The following is a 23,076-nucleotide window of genomic DNA, read 5'->3' as shown; positions in this document are numbered from 1 at the left end:
GGCGGACCGCCCACGATCCGTTAAGGGAAAAAGCTTCCATATATTAGGGATTTACGTTCATGAATGGTATCAACTGACTGAGGCCGTAGAAATTCGTTCATCCAAGTGTGTTTTCCGAAACCCGTGATAGCCTATGGATAGTAACAAACATCCGGTATCCTAACTTGGCGACGGAGAATGTAGATAAGTAGATAGCAGATATGAGATATGGGATATTGAATGTGACCAGGACAGATTACTTACCTGAACATGAATGAAGAACCACATGTAGAATGGGGTTCCATACCTGAACTTCCTTCCAAGTCTTCGGCGGTTTCCCCCAAAAATGTGACCCCCCGTTAAAATAGGTGGAGAATGACATGAGTTTCTGCTCCATTTTGGAGTGGACTCAGTATCATCAACATAAAGTCGGAAGGAAGGAAACAAAAAAAAAGACAACATCATCGTACGTTTTCAGGTTCACATAGCATGGCAAACCTGATATCATTGACGTTTCCGAGACCCCGACGTTTATTTTGTGGTCCACTTTCTAGAAACCAAGAATTACCGCGGTGATGTGAGAGATGCGAACTACAGGTACGCAGGTATGGATTTCCGGGGGATCGGAAACACGGGATATACCCACCGGTCAGCATCCCGGATAATAATTTTGAGTCAACTGTGTTCTCCTGGCAAAGATTTGTCACTCGAAGTATGTGCGGCTTTTCCCTGGCTTTTCCCTGTCGTCATTGCAACGTATTTATGGATTTGCTGAGCCATTCAATCATCAGAAAGCCATCCGGAAGGGTGGTATCGTAGGAAATCGTTGGGAAATCGACCGAGAAGGTCCGAAACTCCGAGAACCCCCCTGTGACCGAGGTACCGCGTTTAGGGTACGTCGTTTGGGGATCGTCGAGAGAAATTCACATACCCTAGTGACAACTCGAGCCAATTGACCGCACCGTTTGCTTTGAGCGCTTTCCAAGGGCGACTTAGAACCCAAGCTGAGTTCCGGGTAGGTTTTAATCAGGTCACCGGTAAGATAAGAGGGCCGGAGACGGAATGTGGTACGGTCTCACTACCATCGGCAGCACAACAAAGTGAGGTATGTAGACGATAGATGGGGGTGCGGTATTGAAGACGGTATGTAGAGGATCATGCGTAAATTTCTTTAACGTCCAGGGCGTATTTTCTGATCGTCCAAGAGTGTTCCCAGAGTCTTTCGTGATATCACGACTCTATAAGAAGGAGTTAATGAGAGCGACGTCGGTGATAGGAAGATGACTGAACTCGATACTCACAGAAGGTCAGATCTTTGTGGGGTGGTTGTAGATGTGCCTAATCCGCGACAGAAACTAGGCCTATGTCATCACCACCCTCAGTAGGCTTCGACTTGTGACATGATGGGTCGATCAGCATCTGAGTGAGCTGTATTGTGGATGGTATGTAGAAAGCTCTGGATCAAACGGTGAGCGAATCTTGATTTCTGGATGCTATTTGCTATGGGACACAAGAGCTGGCGGTGAATGCGGAAGTTAAAGAGTAGAGCTGGCCATCGTGTGAATACACAACTTGATATGGTAATTCTTCTCCATCGTTCAAACCTCCAACTGAGCACGGGCAATTAGGTGCGTCGCTCTTCATAAAACATCGTACATGAATGAACATGAATGAACGTTTCTCTTAAAATTCTTTCTTCCTTATTTTCTTGAGAAGAGGGCGTCGGAACAGCATAAAAAATGTCAAAACGCTCCAGTTCGCCTTCGTCAGGACAGCTGGTTAAACGCTCAAAGCCAGATGAACGTGCAAATACAAATCAAATAGCTATCTCGAACAACAATGATCCAAGGAATAAGGCCTTGATTCGGAATGTTCAGAGGACAAGCAGTCTGGAGGCGCCAATTGTTAGTCTAGCTGGCGCGCATTCCGTGAGTGGCATTTTCCCCTTCCTTTTCCCTGTTTGACTTGCCCCAAAAACTACAGAGCGAAATATTAAGCTGTCGATTCTCCCCGAATGGACAGAACGTTGCTGCATGCTCGTCTGATCGAAGTATTTCACTATGGCGAACGTATCCCCCAAACACCAATTATGCGCTTCTCTCAAACCTTACAAAAGCACCGATACTAGACCTTCAGTGGTCTTTTTTCTCTCCAATTATCTATGCTGTATCGGCGGATCATCTTTTGACGATGTTCGACACTACAACTGGACAGCGTGTACGAAAAGTTCGAGCACACAAAGAAATCATTAACTGCGTTGATTCCGTGCTCGCGGGAGGGGCAGGCGTAGAGCTGGTTGCTACTGGGAGCGATGACGGGACTGTCAAGGTCTGGGAGGGGGCAGAGAGCTCCGCAGGAGATCTAGCAGACGGTGGGAAAAGAGCAGCAGTGACGTTGGAAGTCGGCTGTCCAGTAACGGCGGTAGCATGGGCGCAGGATGGCCAGACCTTGTACGTCGGTGCGATAGACAATGTTATCCATGTAAGTACTCTTTAGGTCTCGTCTCTTTTTGCCCTCGTGTTTCGCTTGACTTTCCCGCCCATTCCTGACCATTTCCGTTCGCTAGGTTTTTGACCTCCGAAAACAAGCTCAGATATCTACCCTTTCTGGCCATACCGATACCCCAACTTCTGTTACGGTCTCTCCTAATGGTCAATACATTTTGTCGCCATCACTATCCTCGCAGACCCTCATTCACGACATCCGCCCGTTCTCGTCAAGTCCGACGCGAATACACCGAACCCTGCACGGTGCACCTGCGGGATTTGAGAACACCTTGTTGAGAGGAGCGTGGAGTAAAGACGACGGGGGGAAAAGGGTTGCTGTGGGGGGTGCAGATAGGATGGTCTGTATATGGGACGTTGAAACCGCTAGAGTGTTATACAAGGTACAGTTCATTTCTCTGACGAACGTGGTCGTTTTTCTAAGGCTTGCTTGTAGCTCCCAGGCCATAAAGGAACAGTAACGTCGGTGGACTTCCATCCCCTCGAGCCAATCAGTGCGTATTCTTTGTACCAACGAGTGAACTATGGCACTGACTGTTTCCTCTCTTTTAGTCCTGACTGGAAGTAAAGATGGTACCATGATTCTGGGAGAAATTGAGCCTAGCGTTGGTCTTTAGTGCAATAGAATTGTAGCGTATGCGCTTAATATAACGTTTTCGCAGTTCCGAACCCAAGTCGCGGAAAAGCTGACAAAGCCACCTCTCCTCACAACCCTCACCTCTTCCGACCACTACCTCTGAAATTCCATTGGGCAGGGTGCACCGTTTATGAAACCCACCGAGAGGTCTTCAGATAGTCATAGGATGTTCTAGACCCTCCTGACAGCGCACATTGTTTACGGGAGGGGTCCACGATACCAGTTCCACGAAAGCGGCCAAGTTCGTTTGTGGAATGCTCTCAAGACTTGAGTTCGACTCCATCGTTAAAGGCAAAAGTGGTAGTAGGTACGTGTTATTGTCTCTTGATTTGAAGTCCGTGTTGCAACAATCCTCAGATGTAATATCTGCAATACATTCCTTCTCATCAGCGGTCATTAGGTTATAACAGGAAGAGAGGGTGCATGAACATCTATCTGATATGCCTCAAATACAGCATTGCGCCATCCATCTCTTTTTATCTCAATCTCCATCGCCGCCTAATGCAGTATTGACAGCCCCCGTGCATGCCTAAAGCCTTGATAGTCGTATCACAATGAAAGCAGAAGCATGACGTAGAATGGAGATCTCAATTCACAGTCGTAACTGCAGTCACTATCGATAGAAGTCCATTTTCGCAATGTTGCAAGTGCACCAAGATCCGTCAGACGATCTTCATCACGCAGAATCTACCAGAATTGTCAAAGGTAGTCGTTCATGTAATCCTATCTGTTCGGGCCTTGGGGTCAACTTTTCACCGAAATCAAGCGGGGAACCACATCTATACAAGGAGGTGTCTGGTTATGCTAAAACGGCGAAGAGAACTGAAGCGGCCGTTTGTACTACAGACTTTCACTTTGTAACTTACGAACAAGTTCACCGCGTCAAGATCGTGAACGAAAAGCGACGAAGGTGAGCGTACAGGGTTGGTCCGCATCTGTCAATTGACGACTGCATTTGATAGGAATGGAGACGGGATTCTTTACGGGGTTCCATGGATTGGTGCAGGTATACCCGGATGTTTTATTAGGAACTTAACGGAACTGGCGAGTTGCAATAACTATGATTAGGTCTTTCGCAGGACCCTGGATGCAGAAAGACCCTAACCTAGTTTATGTCATGGCGGTATGTGTCCTTCGACATAATGCTGATTTTCGTCAATACCGCAAAATTCCAACGGTCCCTAGAAGATTGACTGGGGAACACGGGATAGTACTATACCAGCTTACTGACGGTGAGTGATCAAGGCAGCCTACTGAGTAGATACACCGAGAACTTTATTCCATAGGATGACTTGTGGATTTCGTTGAAAGATTTTTCGGCCCTGGAACTTGTGCGGATTATTATGACTACATCGCTATCACGGTTCCTCCTCATGCGAAAGTCCTCAACGAAGACGTGGTACTAGTCCAATCATTATCCCTACATACTAGTAGGGGTGGCTTCTTGCCACTTAGTTGCGGTGGTCGTTCTGGATTCTGGAAGAGAGTCTGACTGCGGCCGATCATCGATCATAGATCATCCCCCCAAAGTCTGATGAACTCGATAACTGCCTGACGCTCAGAACGTACATTGATGGAGTTTGAATGGTTGATGCCTAATTTTTATAGGTTCTGCAGGGATGATGTCAGCGATCGATCCTCAGGCTCATTTCACAAGCCTGGAGATTACTTCGCGAGAGGATTTCCAACTTCAGTCAGCATCCAAACGGAGACCGACGAAAGCACATGCATCCATTCGCTGGTTTCTCCTTCACTATACCAACAGCTACAAGGCCATTCGTACTCTCGTGATTTGAGCCGGAAAATTTAAATCTCGCCCCTCCCCCGGACAGTTGCAGTTGACAGTTTCCAACCTACTCCAACATCCAGTACGACCCTCGAGATTCATCGCAATATTAATATTCCCCAATCCGAAAAGATCCCGCGATAATCAGAACAACAATACACTACAACACCTGACACACCTCTTAATATTCTTCTACAATTCTGGTCGGGAATCACGAAGTCTGATTCTCCAAATTACGCGCAAATAGCAAATATGGCATCCATATTGTTTTTCAAAGCATATAGCATTTGTTAGCGGGCCCGTTGCTCCTCAGCCTTGATGCTTGAAGCTTGAGGTTCAAACTGCAGATTTAATTTATCGACGCAGTCCGATGTCGACCAATATTGATATAACAGTCTGAAGTGGTGATATCTGTCCATCTTCCTACTTGGAGGAGACAAAAGACTGTCTGATCGATGCGACTCAGGCTGATATCAATGTAAAGGCGTACGCATCATGCGCTGATGTATCTATTAGGCACGTCGTAGGTGTCCATCGTCGCCGGCATCCTCTGGGTTCGAAGGGGATGAAAATAATTTCTATCTTATTATTTATGAACTCGATCATTTCACCACTGATGAGCATTTGAACGTCTGTGTTCACGGTCTGAGCTGTAAGCTCAAAATTGCATACCCAACCTCCCTAGGCCTAAATGCAGGAAAGACTGAGGGAGTTAAGGGAGCCTAAGTCCTATCTATCTTTTCGTCAATGTTTGATCGCTGATTTGCGCTTGCGCGCTTTAATCCCAGGGTAATTACGAAAAAAGCGGATCACGTGTCGGTGGTTCAGTTTTGCCTGTGAAACGGCGCAGTAAACCCCTCTTCCCTCCTCTCGCATACGTCCGCATATCCTCTAATACCCATTCTCCGTTACTCTTCCCTATAGAGGATCTATCACCAACGATAGTGAGTTCAAGTCGCATTTTCCATCACAAACGTCTAGAAGTATACTAAAGCGCATTGTGAAGCAACGACATCCACAACAAAATATTATCTAACATTTCACGTTCACTAACGCTTTGTCCATTTCACTCTTTTTAGCACTCCGAGCTCAAGAAAAAATAAACTGGAGCCCGGATGGCACAACCCACTCAACAATTTCCACCTTGGTTAACCCCGGTAGTAGCCACAGTAACGGACGCTGCTGGAGGGGTAGAGACTCAGACTACGGTTCTTTTCCTGCCCTTGACTTATTACGGGCCATCTGTGAGTAATTACATTCATCTGGAAAGCAAGGGATCGTTAACGAGTCTTCAGATCCCACTTGGACCAGATTGGACTTATGGTGGCCTTACGTCTCCAGCGTCAACCTCCACTACCACACCTACACCTACCACCACCATTACCGAGACTACGCCCGCATCTTCCTCGCCATCGTCGCTATCTTTATCTCTGTCTTCCTCGTCTTCCTCGTCCCTGTTGACACCGAGTTCCACCTCATCTTCACCAACAGGTTCCAGTACCGTTCAATCAAGTGGTGGAAGTGGATTACCGAAGAACCAACTGATTGGTATAATAGTTGGCGCGATCCTTGGCTTCATTTTCCTTTTCGTCTTCATACTCGTCTCTTATCTCTGTCTAAAGTCCCGGCGTAAAAGGCAAGGTCGGGAAATTGAGCCCGACTATGATTTCGTTGAACGGAGTCCAAGACATTCTGGGGAGGAAGCCGATCCGTTCCTACAGACAGGTGCTTCTCAGGGGGCTTCTGAGCCTCAGCAGATGAGGGAGTTGGGTGTTAGCGGTAGAGAAGGAACTGGTATCGGCGGAGCGGGTACTATACCGGACAACAGCATGTCCTCCAATGGATCATCGTCGACAGGTTCAGGTTATGGTACGGTCCTCCCTAGACCTACCATGGTAGGAGGACCCGGAATTGCAGTGGCAACATCGGCACACAAGCACGGGCCTATTCTGTCACGGGAAGAACTCATACGTCTTTCGGAAGAGGCTACCGATTCTGCTGTAAGCCTCTCTCGCAGCAGTCTTCGAGCCGTACCTCCGCAGGGATCCAATGACGAAGAAATGCTTCCCTTAATGCCACCCCCTCGCCTTCAAGATTCGGCCAACCAAACTCGTAGTCCTAGCCGTATCAGTTTGATCTCGCATGATTCTGCCGCTGAAGCCAAGTTGATGACCGCTAGGAGAGTTAGGGCTGAGGATTTGGAACCACGAACGCCCCCCACGCGAGTTGGGGAACTCCCTACGACTCCCACGGAGAAGAAGAGGTCTTCTGCTGTCCCTGGGTGGCTTGGAGGACTTTTGGGTGTTTCCGCTGGCAGTAATCCGGTCGGCGAGGCTGACACAAGTCGATTGATGTCTTCTCACGACGACCAAGATTTGACACCTCCACCTCCCATTCCTAGGCTTGGCGTCCTCGCAAGAGAAAGGCCTGAATCCAGTGTATCAGCGAAGAGCGGCGTATCAGCCAAAAGTGGGTCAACTGTATACCACGACGCTCGTGGTTCTCCTTATTCGTCTGCTCGCGGTACCCCGGATATACCAGCTCCAAAGGGAGTAATGCCACGTTCAAATTCCGCTGCAGAGATGGGATATTGGGCTGGACGTGGTGGAAGTGTGCCCGGTTCGTCTAGCAATCTTAGACACGCCAGTACACCACCACCACCATTACCCGCACGAAGTCCGACTAATCCCGGCTCTCATGATGATAACACGCTCTCCTCTTCCTGTAGTAACGTTCCCTTGACGAATCCTCATTCACGCACGGACACGGACGTTGATGTATTGGATATGCCCGTTCCGAACAGAGAACCGTCCTTTAGCTCCCTGACAATTGGCTCGACAGCTGGTTCCTCGAATGACAGCTATCAAAAGAAGAAGTGGCCTTATCCTCCGGGGTTGATGCCTTCCGTGGAAGTTTGGAACGACACAGAGGGCAGTACGCCGAGCCCAGGTTCTTTTGCCGCGTCTGCAGGTGGAAACTTGAGTTTTGGTTTGGATTTAGATTTGGATGCCGAGCCGCCAACGGCTGCCGAGCCATGGAGATCTTTGGCAAGGGTTGTCGAGGCTCATGATAGGAGGGATACGTTTGGGCTTGCGATGGTGAGTGGCTCTCTTGTCTCCACGCGTTTTTCTTTCTCACGTCCCCCGTTAGGCACCAATGATCCAATACCCGCCTGAACACGAATCTGAGGCAGCTTCGATCCACACTCACGTCTCACGTCTCCACTCGAGCTCCGGTTCTAACCCCTCTGTTCACCTTCGAGGCCAAACAGGTTCAACTGGCTCCTCGTCTTCACGGAACGCTCGGTCTATGCTAAGTGGCCATTCCGGTACCGCTAGTTTCTCTTCGGACAATCACAGAGCGCACCATCACAGAGGACCTGGGCGGCTTTCATCGATATTTGGTCAACAATCATTGAGTGCTGCCACGCAAGAGCCATATGTTTCTTCACCGAGATGGTCTCCACCACCGCCTATACCAGCTCCTGTTACTGGGTCATTGAAAGGACGAGAGGTGCGAGTCACCCCACCCCCGCGTGTGGTCACTCGTACCGATCATCATGAGCTGGAGCTACCATGGGCTGCTGGGTTGACTGAGAATTGGTCACCGACATGATAGCACTCTCTCTTTCTCTTGTCTTTTTCGTTCCCCCTTGTCTCTGCGAGATCTAGCCTCCAACACTTCGCATCCAGAACAGACTTTCAATTGCGTTAGAATAAGTACTGTTCAACGGAAAATGGTTTATCTATTGGACAATTTTTCTTCGCGTTCGTCACTGACTGCTTTTTTTTCGCCTCTCTTTTGCTTGCGATACCTCCTCACGCTTATCACGCACTTTGTTACGTCTGCGATACCTTATCCGCCTCTTTCTTCGCCCTGCATGACTTGTATCTTTCACCACCCGCTTGCATCTTTACACGCATCCACACGCATTTTATTTTATTCTAGTATTATCCGTCTGCCCTGTGACGAATCTTCCGAACCTCCTCCTTTCGCCGGTGCTACCTATTTCTAAGGAAATCCGCTTACGAATTCGAACATGTATGCCTGTTTTCCTGTCTTGAAAAAAAAAAAAAGAATACATGTCAAATTCTATGAATAACATTTTCTTCTCTTACTTACTACAGGCAGAATGGTGTTGTTGTGAAAATTCCAAAGTACTAGAAGTAAGGCGGGAGTGTGAGTACTTGAGTAACGGGTGTTTTGCGGAAGAAGAGGAACTAAAAAACCAACTTCCGTGTGATCTCTGTTTATTCCTTCCGACGGAATAGAAGCAGAACATTGTGAGTCTTCTCCATCCGTGAGAGAACATTGAAAAGTTGTTTCGTGTCTTGCGTCGTTGGATGTTTGCCAATATTCGACGCCTACGAGTGGAGGGATGTACGGTTTGAGGGCGCGAGAGTCTTGCTGAAAAAATGAACACTGGGATACGTACCGTGGTGATAATACCCGAGAGATGTAGGGATCATCGTGGGTACACTAGACACCAAAACGCGAAGTACCAGGGCAATGTTATACCGTAGGCTCGGAGTGGGATATGATGAAAGAAGAAAACGCAACATACCCATCGTGTCCGTGTACGACTGGCAAATTGAAGTGATTCAGTTGGCAGGGCAAAGAACGAAAAAAAGAAAAAAGAGTCCGGTCTGGAGGGTCAATTCGCGTGGGAAAGAAGTAGTTAAGAAGTTATTAACCTCTAAATGCATTTGTTCCGAGGAGGTGGTTGGCAAATTCCGCGAAGTGTCTGTTCTAAAATCTCGATGTACCTGAATTTCAGTCCGAGGAGGAGCTTTCGGAGGTTTTGACTTACACCGATTCTAGGAGCTCCATAGGTATAATTTCGAACTTTGACTGCGTCATCATATGTCTGTTTAAAAGCTACTGCTGCTAGGGTGGAAATAGCCCCGCCAAGGGAGTGTCCGGTCGTAATGAGATCATAGCCTCGGTTTCGGGACAGTTCCATCTTGAGAACAGCAGCGATTTGAATAGCCACCGAATTCCAACTAATAAGCAGTCAAGGAGGTGAGTCGTGCAAAGTTTAGAGATTTGACTTACGCGGTAAGGAAACCACTGTGAACACGTACGTTTGCTGTTAATAAAGAGAGGGCATGAGTTGGGTTGAGGTCAGTGTTCGCTAGTGTCATCGTTAACGATAATCTAATACCAGGTGCGTCTACACCAAGCGAGAGGAACGGTACGAGCGTGATTTGAGCGTCCAAAAGCATATGAAGAATAGAGGTGCTGAAGGCGCGTGCAGAGCCAGTCATCAACGGAGAACATTGTTAATGCATTGTATACCTACCTTCCCCGTAATGCGACGATGATCTCCTTCCTATCATCGTCTCGGGCAACATAACCTTGAATGTCCGCTAATGCGTTTGAGAACTGATTGTGTTGCAATGAAGAGGTCATGAATTAAATTCGAGCATGAGATAACTGGGCTAACATGTGTAACCAGAGAATTTCCATTCGGCTTGAGGCAAAATGGGGAGTACGCTGATGTGGCGTATTTAAGGTAATGGATGAGTTGTTGGAAGATTCCTGTAACCTGTCAGTACCTTCCTTGTAAGTGCGAAAACCCCCATACTTGTGGTAACAGATCTCAGCTTCGGGCTTTCTTCTTGGTCAGTCTCGGAGATCATGGTGGTTTGAGTTTAACTTGCTGAAGTGCACCGACAGTACTAGTCGATTTCGGCCTGATTTCGGCTTCATGGTTCCACGCGAGTTGTCACGCTCACCTGACACAGGAGTCAGCTGTCACACCCCGCCTCGTAACTGACCCCTTTCTTCCCTTTAAACCTTTGTCCAGTCCAGTCTATTTGTTCCTTTATAATGCCTCGTTCGCCTATCAAACCTCCAAAAACTTCCTCTTCTCCTTATCCACCATCATCGCCCACGAAACGGCTTTCCCAGTCTCGACCTTCAGTCAGCATGCCCAAGTCTCAGGAACCTTATCGTTTCGACTTTGGAAAATACAATGGGAAAACCTTGTTGGAAGTGCCACCATCGTATATCACCTGGTGCATAAACGAGGGGGTTACAGAAACAAGGCCACAGCTGAAGAAAGCGATAAAAAGCTACATGCAGAGTCCACCCGCAACCGAACTCGCTGCTGCAACGAGTTCCAAACCTCAGCGCACATCTGTGACACAAGCAATTGCACAACGAGAAAAGCAACTTCGTGAATCTATGGGCCAGTGGCTGCTCGATGAATGTTGGATGGCGTTGCAAGTTACAGCACCTTCAACAGATGGCGGCCAACGTTCTGTCACAGTCACAGAAGAGAGAAAATTGCAAAAGAAGTGGTTGGATATATTGGAAGCAAGTACTACCGCTGAATTTGTCAAGCAGTATCCACCACGACCCCAGAATGCAGAGGCGGAACTGCCCAAGACATCGCGTGCTGCTAACCGGTTGAGAGAGACCCTTGCCTCATGCCCTGTCGTGAGCAGTGGAATGATCGATTTTCCTATGCTTTCAGATGCTGAAAGGTTATGTGTCACGGCAGAGTACGATCAGTTGACGGGCAAAATTATTGGTTGGTCTTGGAGTAACGACTTTATTAAGGACGTGAAGAAATGCTTGACGGCTGTGAAACGAGAATGCGGGGATCGAGGATTAGAGGCTGCTGTTTGGGAAGTGAGAGATGTGGTGCGCTTCTCCTCAATATCCTTTGACTTCTACACACTCACATTAGATCCTAGTACTCAAGTTATGTTGGAGGCATCACTTGCGAGAAACGAGGCATGAACCAATCCGAGTGTTACGTCTTTCATGATCAATCTGTGTATTGGTTCAAATCCCTTCCTAAACGACCATGACGACCTGCCGTACGAATATTGTTACTATCCCTCCGATTTGCTTCCGATCTCGAGTGGATTCGAGTATCTTATGTCATCCCATAACCCCCGTATCAAAGATAGTTTTTGACCCCGTAAATGACATCTAATTTCTCTCTGAACAGTTCCTCAACGGCTTTTCGACGGATATTCCCTTTAGTCTCGGTCCTGGGAAGGGTGTTGGGAGGCGCTACGACAATAAAATCTGTCGATTCTATCTTCTCGTGGGCCATTTGTTGAGAGTTGAAGACATCAATCCTCTTGAAGATATCACGCTTGAGATCGTCTTCTGTAACATGTTTGGGAAGAGCTGTTTCGACGAATAGCGTAGGCGCCGGTCGTCCATATCCCACGACGACACATTCAGAGATGAGATCGCTACAGGTATGTCTCACGAAATTTTCAATATTTCTGTTTTTCTTTTTTCATCAGTGGTAACTGAAAACGCAGCAAAAAGGGTACTCGCTTGGTATCACATCGCAAAGCAGACTCTGTCTTGATCAAGTCATCTTCTCGTCCACGGTAATGATACCCTGTCTCGACCTTCTCCCATAAATCCCCAGTATGGAAATGACCATCCTTTGCGAGAAATTCCGGTCGAGGACAATCTATGGAGTCCGATAGAACAACAAGTTCGCAAAGACTTCGCTGACCTTCCGTCTCTGGCGAAATGGGATCAAATCGGTAGGATAGCCCCCGGACCTCTAGCACTCGGAAAGCATTGGTATGGTCGTATCGAGTGCCCTTGGTGAAGAACTGCATGCCCGTCTCTGTTGAGGCAAACGCACCCTGGGCATAACCGTGAGTGAATGGGTTTCTAAACCAGGAGAAACAAAGCTACTCACTATCACATTTATATCGTTTTGAATGATAAAATCCTCTTCTGCCTTTGGAAACATAGCACCTACGCCGCTGATGACTTCCAACCCTGAGAGGAGAGCCACAATATCTGGATTCGATCTCGCAAGCTGCAATAATTTAACGAGGTATGGCGAGAAGGTATAGAGTTGATTCGCGGAAGCTCGTTTGACGATTTCGATATACTCGTTCACGTCTCCTACTTTTTTTGGCTGAATAATGCAACCGACATGCACAATTTGCTGGACTGTTACTGATAGGCAACATGGCGCGGAATGAGCGAGGATTGGCTCTCCAAGAGGAATAGACTCGACTCACGAAGATACTGAGCGATGTGGCACATGTTGCCTCTGGAAGTCAAATGTAAGCATTGGTACATCGAGTGTACCTATCGTGGTATGAACTTACAGCCAATTCCCGATGGGCGCAGGAGCAGAGGCAGGCCGGGGAACGATGGGTAGACGTCCTTTCTGAATTACGGAGTCTATCCAACGATGAGTCCCCCGAACTAGCTTCGACCTCCCCGAAGTGGATCCGCTGGTGTGAGAAATGAGACCAATGCCCTCCGGATCCTGCGGCGGCTGTACAGGAGGAAGACTTGGGATGGTATCAACGTCTTCGAACACCAGAGAGGTAACTGTGTCGAAGACCGGTATATTTTGAATGTCCTTCAATGCCTCTTTGAAGGATGCAGCACGAATGAGGGCTCTCGTATCCGACTCACGCAGGAGATCTTTTACTATTTCGATGCCAGGTAGTCGGCTGAAGGCGTGAGGAATGTATCCGGCCCTGGTGATGCTATAAAAATGTACTGCGTCGAGATATTCGTACCCTCCTAGGCTTGAAAGTCATGGACGGTTAGTATCGAACAAATAATAACCTCTAACAGAACTGACCATACTGCCACCACCGATCCCTGCGAGATTCCTTCCTTTGTAAGTGCTCTTGCCCAATACCCAGCGAGTCGTTCCACGTCAGACGCAAATTCTGAATAAGTGACTGGTTTCCAATCCTTTATTTCATCGGTTTCGGGGTCGATGATGGGAATCTTGTAGGCGAGAGCGGTTGGATGCTTAGTCGCGGTGTCTTGTAGGATAGTCAGAGGTGTTGCTAGCATCTTCGGAGCTCTAGAGATGTGAGGTCAACGCCAAGTTGATTTCAAAGTTCATATCTGGATTACCATTTTGGTGGAGTTAGTGATGAGTTCTGTTCACGGAAGGGGTCCGAGTACTTAGCATGTTGCTACCATACATTTTGAACTTTGTTTCAATTTGTACTTACCGCCATGTAGTTCAGTTGAAAGGCAAGACTAGTAAGCGAGAAACCCGAAACTGTACTAGGCCCTTAACCCATGACCCATTCACCATTCACCCGTGGGCGGGACCTCTAGATCTCATACCGTATGGAAGTTTCACATAATTTTCACTAGGTTTGGCGGAAGAAGCCAAGTATCCCTAAATAACCCATGCCTTTGGGCACCAACCAGATACTTATTTAGGTTTCAAGAGGTTTGACTATACACGCAAAGGATCAAAGGATAATCTGCTCGATAACACCAGAACCTTGGATTAACCATGATTTCCCTGAGGCCGACATGATGACGGACCTACCCCTTCCAACCCTCCACCCATTCAGTGATCCAACGGAGTGCGAAAACGTCTTGGTCTCATAAGCGAGATAGCGGCAAAGGGGAACTCGGTGCACGCCTTTGAAAGACAGTGGAAACAAGAAGCGGCGAAGACATCAGAAGAGGTGAGACCGAAGAAGTTGAGTCGACAGGTCGAATTGGATCGAGTGACTTGGTCAACGAAACGACAGGGGAAGGAAGCGGTATCACTGGAGATGGTGAATTGAGAAGGTCAGTGGCGTGGAGAACAGGCTTTTGTGGCACAGCAGGTCTTGTAATTCTTGAACCTTTTGGCGGCGGCGGACGCTTGAGATTCAAGCCTAATCCAACCAGCGGTTCTTCCTGTGGGCAAAGTCAGACCAACTGCGAATAATGTCAAATATGACAGTACTCACCGCCAGTGAGAGTTGCCCAAACATCTGCTGTTGCCGAATACGCTTTTTCTTAGCCTTCTTTCGCCGTGGGGCGGTGGCGTTCTTATTTTCCTCCAGATCCGACTCGTAACCACGATCATTGTCCAGTATTCGCCTCACTAGAGAGTGGCTGGGCTTGGGCGTGGTATGAACTTGAGGCGAGATGACCCTGGTTTTGATATCTTGTTTGGACGATAGAGGACTTTGAGGTTCTGGTTCTGGTTCTGTATGGGAATCGGAAAAGCCGTCGATGTTGCTTCCAAAGAACGAGTAGGATGACGATGAAGACTGCGAAGAGGATGATAAAGAGAATCTGTCCAGCAGACTAGGAACTGTCAAGAGCGATGTAGACATGTTGGAAATAGTAATGTTCACGTTCTACGTGGTGGTATAGAAGAAAGGAAGATGTTCTAGCGACCCTCGCCGTCGCGGCATAATCATTGATTATTCCCCCATTCGGATAAACAGGAAACGATGGCTCCATCGTCAAAAACATAGTAGCGAAAGGCTGATTCGAGAAACGACAGTTTATTACAAGTATTAGTTCTATAGTGTATAAATACAGAAAGTCAATGTAATTTAAATAAGTACAACTTTTTGTTATAGCGTGCGGTAAATGAAGAATTGCAGGTGAGTTGAGCGAGAAAGTTTTTCGTGCAACGCTACAAAGTCCAAGAAAGAGTTCAAGCCCGAGTAGAGACAGAGATGATTCGAAACAAAGTCCCGAGCGTCCAAGACACAAATAAAAATCAAAGTTGAGAGTAACAGAATCGGAAAGGCTTTTGTGGGATTAATATGTTTAAAAAAAGTAATTATTTTGCTTTGAAAGCCATGCGAATGAAAACACACTAAGGAAAAGGGAAGAAGAGAACCATCAATCCAATGTCGGTCAAACGGTTGGATCCTCGAGCGCATCTTGAGAGGCGTATCCGTGTCATCGTTCAGTACGAGAATTTCATCAACCAGGGGTTCAAGACAATCTACGGAAGACGTATCAGTCATCGTTCGTTATAGTCGGGAAGCAAGGTCCAGGTACCAGGACCTGGTCAGGATATTCCACCGCGACAGTGACAGCAAGCATGAACATCGCTGATGCGACAGTCGCTCACCGCACTAGGCTGATGGCGAGAATAAAAAAACAAGCAATCTCAAGAAGATACTCACGGGAAGACCAATATGACATCCTATGTTCAGACTCAAGGGAATGATCAACGCCCAATTCCATCCTGCGATCTGCCACTCAAAGGGTATCGCGTTCGTAGTGAAAATGATCATCATGAATATGACGAGGAAGCAGATCACGAATGGGAGTTTAAAGTTCTTGATGATCCGTGGTACTTCAATCCAGAACGTGGATTTTTCAACCTCTTTACCCGTTGAGCCCCAGGTCCTAAAAGCAGAATGAGATCAACGATCGCCAAAACTTGATGGGAATTGAACCGAGACGTACATATCATAGGAGAAAAGATGGGCCAGAATAGCCGTTGAAAGGTGGATGCTGAGTCCTCCAAAGAAGAACACGCTAAAGGAAGTTGTAATAAGTAAACGGTACACCGGACGCTCTCAAGCAACTTACAAAAACGGAAGCCATCTGAGGTTCTCCCAAGCGGCACCCCCAACACTACGGTGGCCCAGACGATACTCCAAAAGCGTGAAACCTAGATTTCCAATACCCGGGAAGACAACAACACAAGCCAAAAGGATCTCAAAGCTCTTCAAGTAGAACCGGTCGAGGTTAGGCGCGAGCCCCAGCAGAAGGTAGTTCAGGACAGATCCTACAGTTGCCGCTGCGATACCATAGTAGGAGAACATGTCTGTGTGTACACAAATTAGTGCGAGCATTGCAAAAACATGGATTTAGGGCGCATACAACTCGACATCCCGATCTTATAATGTACCGGAGCTTTGCTCATCATGAACCCACTGAGCTGCTTGCTGATCGGTCCCTTTCTCCACCAGTGGATGAGAGGGTTGAAGATAATTTCGTCGCAACCATATGCGTATTTTTGCCAGCGCGCTAGCTCGTCGACGATCGTCAAACTGACACCCTCTTTGAAGCCTCCATTTGAGTAGGTGGCCCATCGTAGCGTATAACCTTTGAGCAACAGACGAAGAGCAAGATCGAAGTCCTCCGAGACGTTAGACTCGGACCACATCTTCCGTTCTGGAGGAGGTGGTTCGAAAGTGGATGGATCCGCTGCTGAAGATTCGAGTTAATAGATGAACATAAGGCCGATTACAAAAAAGAGACTTTACCTTGCTCCTTCATCAATGCACAACTCCCAATGTAGTTGACATCGTTTTCATCAATGAATGAAGCATCCTGGACCGCGCTCCATCGGAGGAAAGCATTATGGCCAACGAATGGCGCGACCTCGCCGTTCGCACACCCATACGAGATACATTTATTGATCCTTCTCGTAAAGTGGGTGATGCCGTTCTCGAAGTAGTGGTGGGCGACTTGCATGACGTCTGTATAGAATAAAGGCATCAGTATTGATGACCTGTGTGATATAGAGGCACCAACAACTGACCACTCTCGTGTTGGATAATCGCAAGCTCCTCACTTGCCGCCATCTCCCTCGCAGCGTCGCGGAAACAATCCTCAGGTACGATAGTATCAGCGTCGATGATGAGGATTATTTCTCCTATCCGAAGGGATTTGCCGTTGCAAGCCCAAGCTTTCCAGCTAGAGAGCACGAGCGCTTAACGATAATCGACATGGGACATCATTAGAAACCACACTTACCGTTTACCATTCTCCTCGTACACCTCCTCAATCGCCAAATTCATCGCCTTATCTTCCAAACATTCCCCATCCTCATCTGATTCATCCCGCACACCTTCCACGTCCTCAGCGTTACGAAGACGTTCTTCTCGTTCCTCAATGAGCTTTGCAAGATGTCTTTCCAGTTTCATGGATAGCGTCAATGCGTAGTTCATGTTCGAAGCCTTCTTGAATTTGCCTGGACGTTTGAATCCGCCTATACAGAAGTTGACGTTTCTCATCAGAAAAGAAAAGTATGAAAACTGAACAATCGAACAACACTGACCTTCCTTCCCATCATGTTTGGGCCGTGCCACCCATCCAATGTTATGAGTGGCGTAGAACTCGGTCCGCTCTTGACGATCAGCTTCAGAGAGGAGCTGGAGACCATCATCGCAAACCTTGATTCGACATGTCAACGCAAGACTACATGTCAAGTCCTGGGAAACACTCACAAAAATAGCAGAGCTTCCGCCTTGTCTGGCGTATGTCTGCATAGCCTGCTTGATACTCATGATGGAGGGACCTATAGTGAGCTCAAGTGACTCCTTGTAGACGGGAAGTTGAATGGTGATATGTGGCAGGTTTCGATCGACCTACGATAGACAGCTGTTAAGATTGATTAGAATTTATCATCGGCATTACGCTTACTTCTGGATTAGGAGCTGGTTTGACAGCAGAGTAATACACACTATTCTCGTGGTACTGGGAAACGGGTCCAAAGATGAGGGAAATATTTCCGATGAGTTGAAGGCAGAAGAACTGCAGGCGATGACTTTAATGACCATCACTGCAGGAGGAAATACAACCACTTACCAAGGACACGCAAAATATAATGGGGAGGACCACGACGAGTGCAAAACGCGATGCATCACCATCAAGTGCCCATTCCTCGATGAGAGTGGCGATACCGGCAGTTACGAAGTCTGTGTGAGAGAAGAAAATAGAATGAGCGAACGCGAGCATTCGGAGGGAGATTCGAGCTTACACAGAGATAGACCTGCGCCAATACCGGCATAGAGGGGGCCCAAGAGAACGTGCTTGCGCTTTTCTTTCTTATCTCCCTCCTTCGCCCTGTCTTCCTTGTTCAGTCTCCACCATCCAAAGAAGCCTGCCTTCTTTTTCGGAGGAGGGGGCACGGTAGCGTCGGGGGGAGCAGTCTCTTTGGTCTCGGTTGCCGTAGCCAGATTGAGAGCAACCTCAGGTTTCTCTCCATAAATCCAGTCCTCAGCAGCACTCCGATCAACACCTTCCATTCCAAATGGTGCAGATGGAAGGTACTCTGGCGGTGGAGTGTGTTGTACGCGGTCAGAGAAGTCGACAATGGAGGTCGCCCTGGAGTCTGGGTTCGATCGAGGACTGGAGTCAAGACCATTAGGCAGATACACCGAAACGGGTGGTTGCACACCCCCGGTGCGTTTCGGTTTACCGCGCGTACGCCAAACGTATTTGATCAACTTCTCGTCCAAATCATTCTTGAGGTCAATGATATCTATAATGAGCATGAGTAATCGAACGAGTGAGGGGAGAAAAGGAAAACAACTTGCCTTCCACACCCTCCTTGCTACTCCACATCACCAGACTTGCATCCTCCATGATGAACGCCGCGCGTTGGTCTCTCTCAGCATCGTTCGGTAGGTTGGCAAGGGAGGGCAGAATCTGGATACATGTATCTGGAGTGAGGGGGATCGATGTAATCGCGACCCCATTCTCAGCTTCCATGTCCCGAACTCGAGAAACGACCGCATGCACACTAGCACCTCTGACCTTCACTGCTATGACCACTCCGGATCCCATTTTCGACACATTCTCGTGAAAAGGTAGAAGTGTAGTGTCATTGTATGGGAAGACACGATAATGTGCCTGGGATTGACCGTCACCGGGGACTCGAATACAAACGCCAGTTCCACCGACAGCACTGGTGTCGAACCAGTTGGAACTTTGTGTATGAAGATAAACAGAGTGCAATAGAGCATCAAAGGCATCGTAGTCGGGTGGGTGGATGGTCATTGAAGTATGGTTTTCCACGTTCGGAATTTCATTGTCTTGTCTTGAGGTCGAGCCTGATGCTTCTGCGTTGCTCGCTGCGATAGAGTTCGATAATGGACTGGGTTTCATCGAAGTCGAGCTGGAACCTGTGTTTGGACGAAGGAAAGTAGAACTAGTTGGGCTAGTACCGGTCGACATCTTGCTTTAGAATTCCGGGGGAAAGTAAAGGAATGGTATGGGGAAACCTAGACGGTTATCCGCCAAAAAAAGACCCGGAAAAGGAGGGAAGAAAGGGAAAAGAAGCGGACCCTAGTCAGGCTGTGGTCCAACGTCCTTCTTATAATCTCAAAGCCCATCTTTTTCCTGTTAGGTACCCGATAGCTGTCCCAAATCCCACCAAATCATTCCTTCCGTCAACATCACCCAGACACTGTGTCAAGTGTAAGGGCAAAAAGGCCCAAGGAACAATACTTTTCTGACGTGAACTGATGAACAATATTGCGTGAGCCGTCGGGGCTGATAAGAACAAGCCTAAGTATGTACGGAAGCACGGAGGAGAATAGGAACGTGCCCGCGTGTGAATTTTGTCGGCGGCATTACAATGGAAACATCAATGTCCTCCTCCGGCGCCTTCTTTGCAGCGACAGGTACAAGGCATATCGTCCCTCCCCTCGCCCCTGCGCACGCTGCAAGGGGGCAGTCCATCTCGTTAATTAAAGGAACAAGTCGTACCTGTCAACTTATCTCGCAAGAAAGAGTGAGGCAAAGCATACTAGAATCCTGACACATGGCGGCGTAAGCCTTCCGTGTCTGCAAGTTCGAGGGCTTCTAGCTTCTTGATTCGCAACCTGCTGTGGAGCTGAGCCATCTATTTTGGAGTAGAGAGATGCTTGGGACACATAAGATGCGCCCGAATCCAGGCACTGACTAACCGATTTCTGAAGGCTTACGGTTCTCTGCGGTGATTCATTCTTCCCTGTACTTATCGCAACACTTTAAATCCCATCCTACGTCTATTCACAGGTGCTTATCTACGTCGACAGTTTAATCAAGAAACAGACGTAAATTCAATCCCCAAAGGTGAATCAATAGCGTCGTCAACCCGAGAAGATCCTCGATGCCATCATACTAGAGTCACCTTTCAAATGTCACCAGTCACCAGTTAGACGTTGAGCGGTCTAGCTTATAGATTGGAGCGCTTACCACATCCAGGACCTTACTTGGACCACCTACTGACTCCCATAACCGACGACAAATGGTGTAAAGGAATGAGTACAACTAAACTCCATGACGAGGGAACGGAACTGATTTCTGGAAGATAATTTAAGATTTCGAGGAACCCGAGCGCTCTTAAAACACAGAAGACCTCCCCGAACCTGATGTGGAGTGAGTAAATATTGAAATCGCGTGTTGAGTCGTGATCCTGACTCATCCTGTATTCCTCTCATCAACTGAGGATTTGCAGTCTATTTCGCCAGCTTGAGCTGTGCTTGAGCTGTGCTTCAATTCTCCCTGTCGTCTGAGAGCATGTGGTGGCAACCCATACAACATTCATTCTCAACATGATTTGACCGGCACCAGGAGGGATAACGTGGGGCTGAACGTGATACTTACGCTGATTTTTTACGTTTATATACCCACCTTCGAGCTGTATACCTACGTACTGAACGATTCTCCCATGTACTGCCAGTAACTGTGAGAGTGGTTGTGTGGGGGGTTGCTCGCATACTCCGAGTCGTTGTTTTGAGGTACTAAGGAACGGAGACCAATTGTCTATCTAGTGGCTATTTGCATCCTAGCTAGCTCATATGCCTGCAGCTCGTTCATCTAGAATGGTTCCTGTATACGTATTTACTGGCATTCAAGAAGGACGAGCAAGCGAGTTATTAAGGAATAAGAACGAAATTTGATGGGGTAGGTTATGTAGAGTGGGTTAATTAATTATTAGCGTTTATGAGATTTAATTTTCGATTTTCAAATTAAAATTGATCCGGACCGCGTACCGCTTCCCTGTCGGACTTCGAATTTTAGCAGAGCGCGTTGATTATTTACAACGCCGATTGAAAATTGAACGCCGACACCAGTCGATGGTGCGGCAGGCGGTCTATCAGCCTTGAAATCCAACGGAACTGCATCGGTTCCATTTGGTTTCATCTGTTCGAACTGGAACTGCAAGCACTTAAAAATAGGATCCAGAACCGGACCAGATAACATCATTCTGTGCTACATTTATTACCTTTTGCAGCGTGCTCGTCGCGAACGCGTTTCTTCGCTCCAAATCTCGGAAACCTTGGCGGATCTGAATTGTGTGTTCATTTCTCAATTTCAGTTCGTGTATAATGAGACTTTTTTTGTCGAGGGTGGCTGCTCACTGCAGGCAGCAGCGCGACACCAAGTTGAATGTCACTCATTCAAGTTCCGAACCCTGTTACTTCATTCCGCATGGAAGAGTCAAAGAAGGAATCTAATTCAGTTCTGTCTCACTGGAGGGGAAAGGAAGCTCATCCGTTCTACCCTCAATCTATTAATCTACCTCGTTTGAAACTCCGGATGTAGGAAAGCGGGATCAATGAAGATTGGCGGGGGGCCTGTTGACAAGGGATGTTATTGCCACCATCTGAGGCTAAAGGACGAGTTCACACATTCATCGATAACGCTTCCTGTTCAGTTCACTGTTCACCACCGTGGTCACGAGGGACGGGTCTCTCCGCGGGGTACAGCTAGAGCTGAAGGACTACAAATCGTCTCAAATCATCCCACGAACGTCATGAAAGTTATAGGAATACAACAGGCAGGCAATCTTCATGAGGCTCAGGCTCAGGCGGCATGCCAGGGTCGGGCGGGTACTGTTTTGTCAATGAAAATTACTTGACCGTCATATATATAGTTGACAATCACCCTGGAGGAATTGCCTTGCTCAGCCCCGATGAACGCCCAACTCTCAGCTGCAGGTGAGTTACATTCATTAGTTGGCCGTCGGTGGGGGTGGACTTACCATCATTCCGGATGTCGCCCAGTTCTGGGATTGAGCTTGACGTTCATTGATATGCATCTCACTCGAAAGGCGGAATGGGATCTCTTTTGGAAGCGAGTCACTTGCATTCTCCACTGAAACACACCGTTCTCACTCGGCATGTTGCATACTGGTTTCTAGGTCACCCACAAAATTAATTCGGAGTCCCGTTCATTGGTTGTTCCTGCTATCCAGGTATTTTGCCATTGCTGCTCAAATGTAAGTGGTTTGCAAAATGGCGCCGGTGAAATATCTTCAAGTCAGAGTTTCAGTTGTGATATTGTTATTGCCAGTATCTGGAAGTATAGATACACGACAATCCCACCTAACGTCTGCTTTATGCACTTGGTATTCAAGACTTTTGTATCCCACTTTTCGCTTCTGTTACTGGACGCCATTCTTATGTTACGAGGTGAACAATTGACGCTTTCATTCACGTTTTGATTCAAACTAAGACGACGACAGTATACGCCCTCTACAACAAAAGTCGAGAAATGGCGTCCTTCCTTGGGATTATACTCCTCCTGAAATTAATCTCGATAACGTTCCTTCTGATTCGATTGTGGGATATGCGTCATAGCTCGATAGGGTTCAATTATATCTGTATAGTGGCTTTTCAACTCCATCATGAGCCAAGAATTGCGGTATTCGTGTAAGTCGAGTT

At 47.6% G+C, this 23,076-nt stretch overlaps 6 protein-coding genes across 6 annotated transcripts; 3 read left to right on the top strand and 3 right to left on the bottom strand.

Moving 5' to 3' along the window:
• The first annotated feature begins 1,657 nt into the window (after positions 1 to 1,657).
• E1B28_011683 (uncharacterized protein) lies at positions 1,658 to 5,252 on the top strand. Its single transcript, XM_043156741.1, has 8 exons — positions 1,658 to 1,907; positions 1,963 to 2,460; positions 2,546 to 2,866; positions 2,920 to 2,977; positions 3,036 to 3,088; positions 3,146 to 3,420; positions 3,521 to 4,352; positions 4,407 to 5,252. Exons 1-6 carry the CDS (start codon positions 1,719 to 1,721, stop codon positions 3,221 to 3,223), a joined length of 1,197 nt encoding a protein of 398 aa, XP_043006536.1. The 5' UTR covers positions 1,658 to 1,718; the 3' UTR covers positions 3,224 to 3,420; positions 3,521 to 4,352; positions 4,407 to 5,252.
• Positions 5,253 to 5,753: 501 nt separating this feature from the next.
• Positions 5,754 to 8,521, top strand: E1B28_011682 (uncharacterized protein; the record flags this gene model as incomplete). Its single annotated transcript, XM_043156740.1, has 4 exons — positions 5,754 to 5,850; positions 5,901 to 6,150; positions 6,202 to 8,004; positions 8,057 to 8,521. The coding sequence occupies exons 2-4, from the start codon at positions 6,022 to 6,024 to the stop codon at positions 8,519 to 8,521; spliced, it is 2,397 nt and encodes a 798-aa protein (XP_043006535.1). The 5' UTR covers positions 5,754 to 5,850; positions 5,901 to 6,021.
• Positions 8,522 to 8,642: 121 nt separating this feature from the next.
• E1B28_011681 (uncharacterized protein) lies at positions 8,643 to 10,565 on the bottom strand. Its single transcript, XM_043156739.1, has 11 exons — positions 10,494 to 10,565; positions 10,353 to 10,447; positions 10,209 to 10,291; positions 9,962 to 10,147; positions 9,717 to 9,909; positions 9,601 to 9,655; positions 9,471 to 9,489; positions 9,342 to 9,385; positions 9,140 to 9,270; positions 9,029 to 9,066; positions 8,643 to 8,965 (listed from the first exon to the last, which is right to left on the bottom strand). Coding segments are annotated over exons 1-11 (900 nt in total). The 5' UTR covers positions 10,549 to 10,565; the 3' UTR covers positions 8,643 to 8,964.
• Positions 10,566 to 10,738: 173 nt separating this feature from the next.
• On the top strand, positions 10,739 to 11,727 carry E1B28_011680 (uncharacterized protein; the record flags this gene model as incomplete). The annotated part of the gene is made up of 2 exons (XM_043156738.1): positions 10,739 to 11,557; positions 11,611 to 11,727. 2 exons carry the CDS (start codon positions 10,739 to 10,741, stop codon positions 11,725 to 11,727), a joined length of 936 nt encoding a protein of 311 aa, XP_043006533.1.
• Positions 11,728 to 14,077: 2,350 nt separating this feature from the next.
• E1B28_011679 (uncharacterized protein) lies at positions 14,078 to 15,051 on the bottom strand. The gene is made up of 2 exons (XM_043156737.1): positions 14,626 to 15,051; positions 14,078 to 14,572 (listed from the first exon to the last, which is right to left on the bottom strand). Exons 1-2 carry the CDS (start codon positions 14,995 to 14,997, stop codon positions 14,270 to 14,272), a joined length of 675 nt encoding a protein of 224 aa, XP_043006532.1. The 5' UTR covers positions 14,998 to 15,051; the 3' UTR covers positions 14,078 to 14,269.
• Positions 15,052 to 15,152: 101 nt separating this feature from the next.
• Positions 15,153 to 19,957, bottom strand: E1B28_011678 (uncharacterized protein). The gene is made up of 14 exons (XM_043156736.1): positions 18,958 to 19,957; positions 18,399 to 18,902; positions 18,227 to 18,336; positions 18,062 to 18,172; positions 17,866 to 18,006; positions 17,697 to 17,811; positions 17,393 to 17,627; positions 17,178 to 17,332; positions 16,900 to 17,115; positions 16,514 to 16,840; positions 16,220 to 16,457; positions 16,094 to 16,165; positions 15,808 to 16,033; positions 15,153 to 15,623 (listed from the first exon to the last, which is right to left on the bottom strand). The coding sequence occupies exons 1-14, from the start codon at positions 19,595 to 19,597 to the stop codon at positions 15,585 to 15,587; spliced, it is 3,129 nt and encodes a 1,042-aa protein (XP_043006531.1). The 5' UTR covers positions 19,598 to 19,957; the 3' UTR covers positions 15,153 to 15,584.
• Between the last annotated feature and the right edge of the window lie 3,119 nt (positions 19,958 to 23,076).

The sequence above is a fragment of the Marasmius oreades genome, chromosome 7 (assembly GCF_018924745.1).
Source record: "Marasmius oreades isolate 03SP1 chromosome 7, whole genome shotgun sequence".
NCBI lineage: Eukaryota > Fungi > Basidiomycota > Agaricomycetes > Agaricales > Marasmiaceae > Marasmius > Marasmius oreades.
Note: the sequence above shows the minus strand (reverse complement) of the source record. Positions and strands in the feature narration are given on the sequence as shown.

Excerpts from the sequence above, each read along its gene's own strand:
- E1B28_011683 (XM_043156741.1), top strand. The coding sequence starts at position 1,719 with ATGTCAAAACGCTCCAGTTCGCCTTCGTCAGGACAGCTGGTTAAACGC. Across the intron at positions 2,461-2,545 it reads CGATAGACAATGTTATCCAT|GTTTTTGACCTCCGAAAACA; the intron begins GTAAGTACTCTT and ends TCCGTTCGCTAG. Across the intron at positions 3,089-3,145 it reads TGGGAGAAATTGAGCCTAGC|TTCCGAACCCAAGTCGCGGA; the intron begins GTTGGTCTTTAG and ends ACGTTTTCGCAG.
- E1B28_011681 (XM_043156739.1), bottom strand. The coding sequence starts at position 10,548 with ATGATCTCCGAGACTGACCAAGAAGAAAGCCCGAAGCTGAGATCTGTT. Across the intron at positions 10,448-10,493 it reads GCTGAGATCTGTTACCACAA|GAATCTTCCAACAACTCATC; the intron begins GTATGGGGGTTT and ends GACAGGTTACAG. Across the intron at positions 10,148-10,208 it reads ATCGTCGCATTACGGGGAAG|CACCTCTATTCTTCATATGC; the intron begins GTAGGTATACAA and ends ACGCGCCTTCAG.
- E1B28_011679 (XM_043156737.1), bottom strand. The coding sequence starts at position 14,997 with ATGTCTACATCGCTCTTGACAGTTCCTAGTCTGCTGGACAGATTCTCT. Across the intron at positions 14,573-14,625 it reads TTGGGCAACTCTCACTGGCG|GAAGAACCGCTGGTTGGATT; the intron begins GTGAGTACTGTC and ends CTTTGCCCACAG.
- E1B28_011678 (XM_043156736.1), bottom strand. The coding sequence starts at position 19,597 with ATGTCGACCGGTACTAGCCCAACTAGTTCTACTTTCCTTCGTCCAAAC. Across the intron at positions 17,628-17,696 it reads CAAACATGATGGGAAGGAAG|GCGGATTCAAACGTCCAGGC; the intron begins GTCAGTGTTGTT and ends ACTTCTGTATAG. Across the intron at positions 17,333-17,392 it reads TACGAGGAGAATGGTAAACG|CTGGAAAGCTTGGGCTTGCA; the intron begins GTAAGTGTGGTT and ends CGTGCTCTCTAG.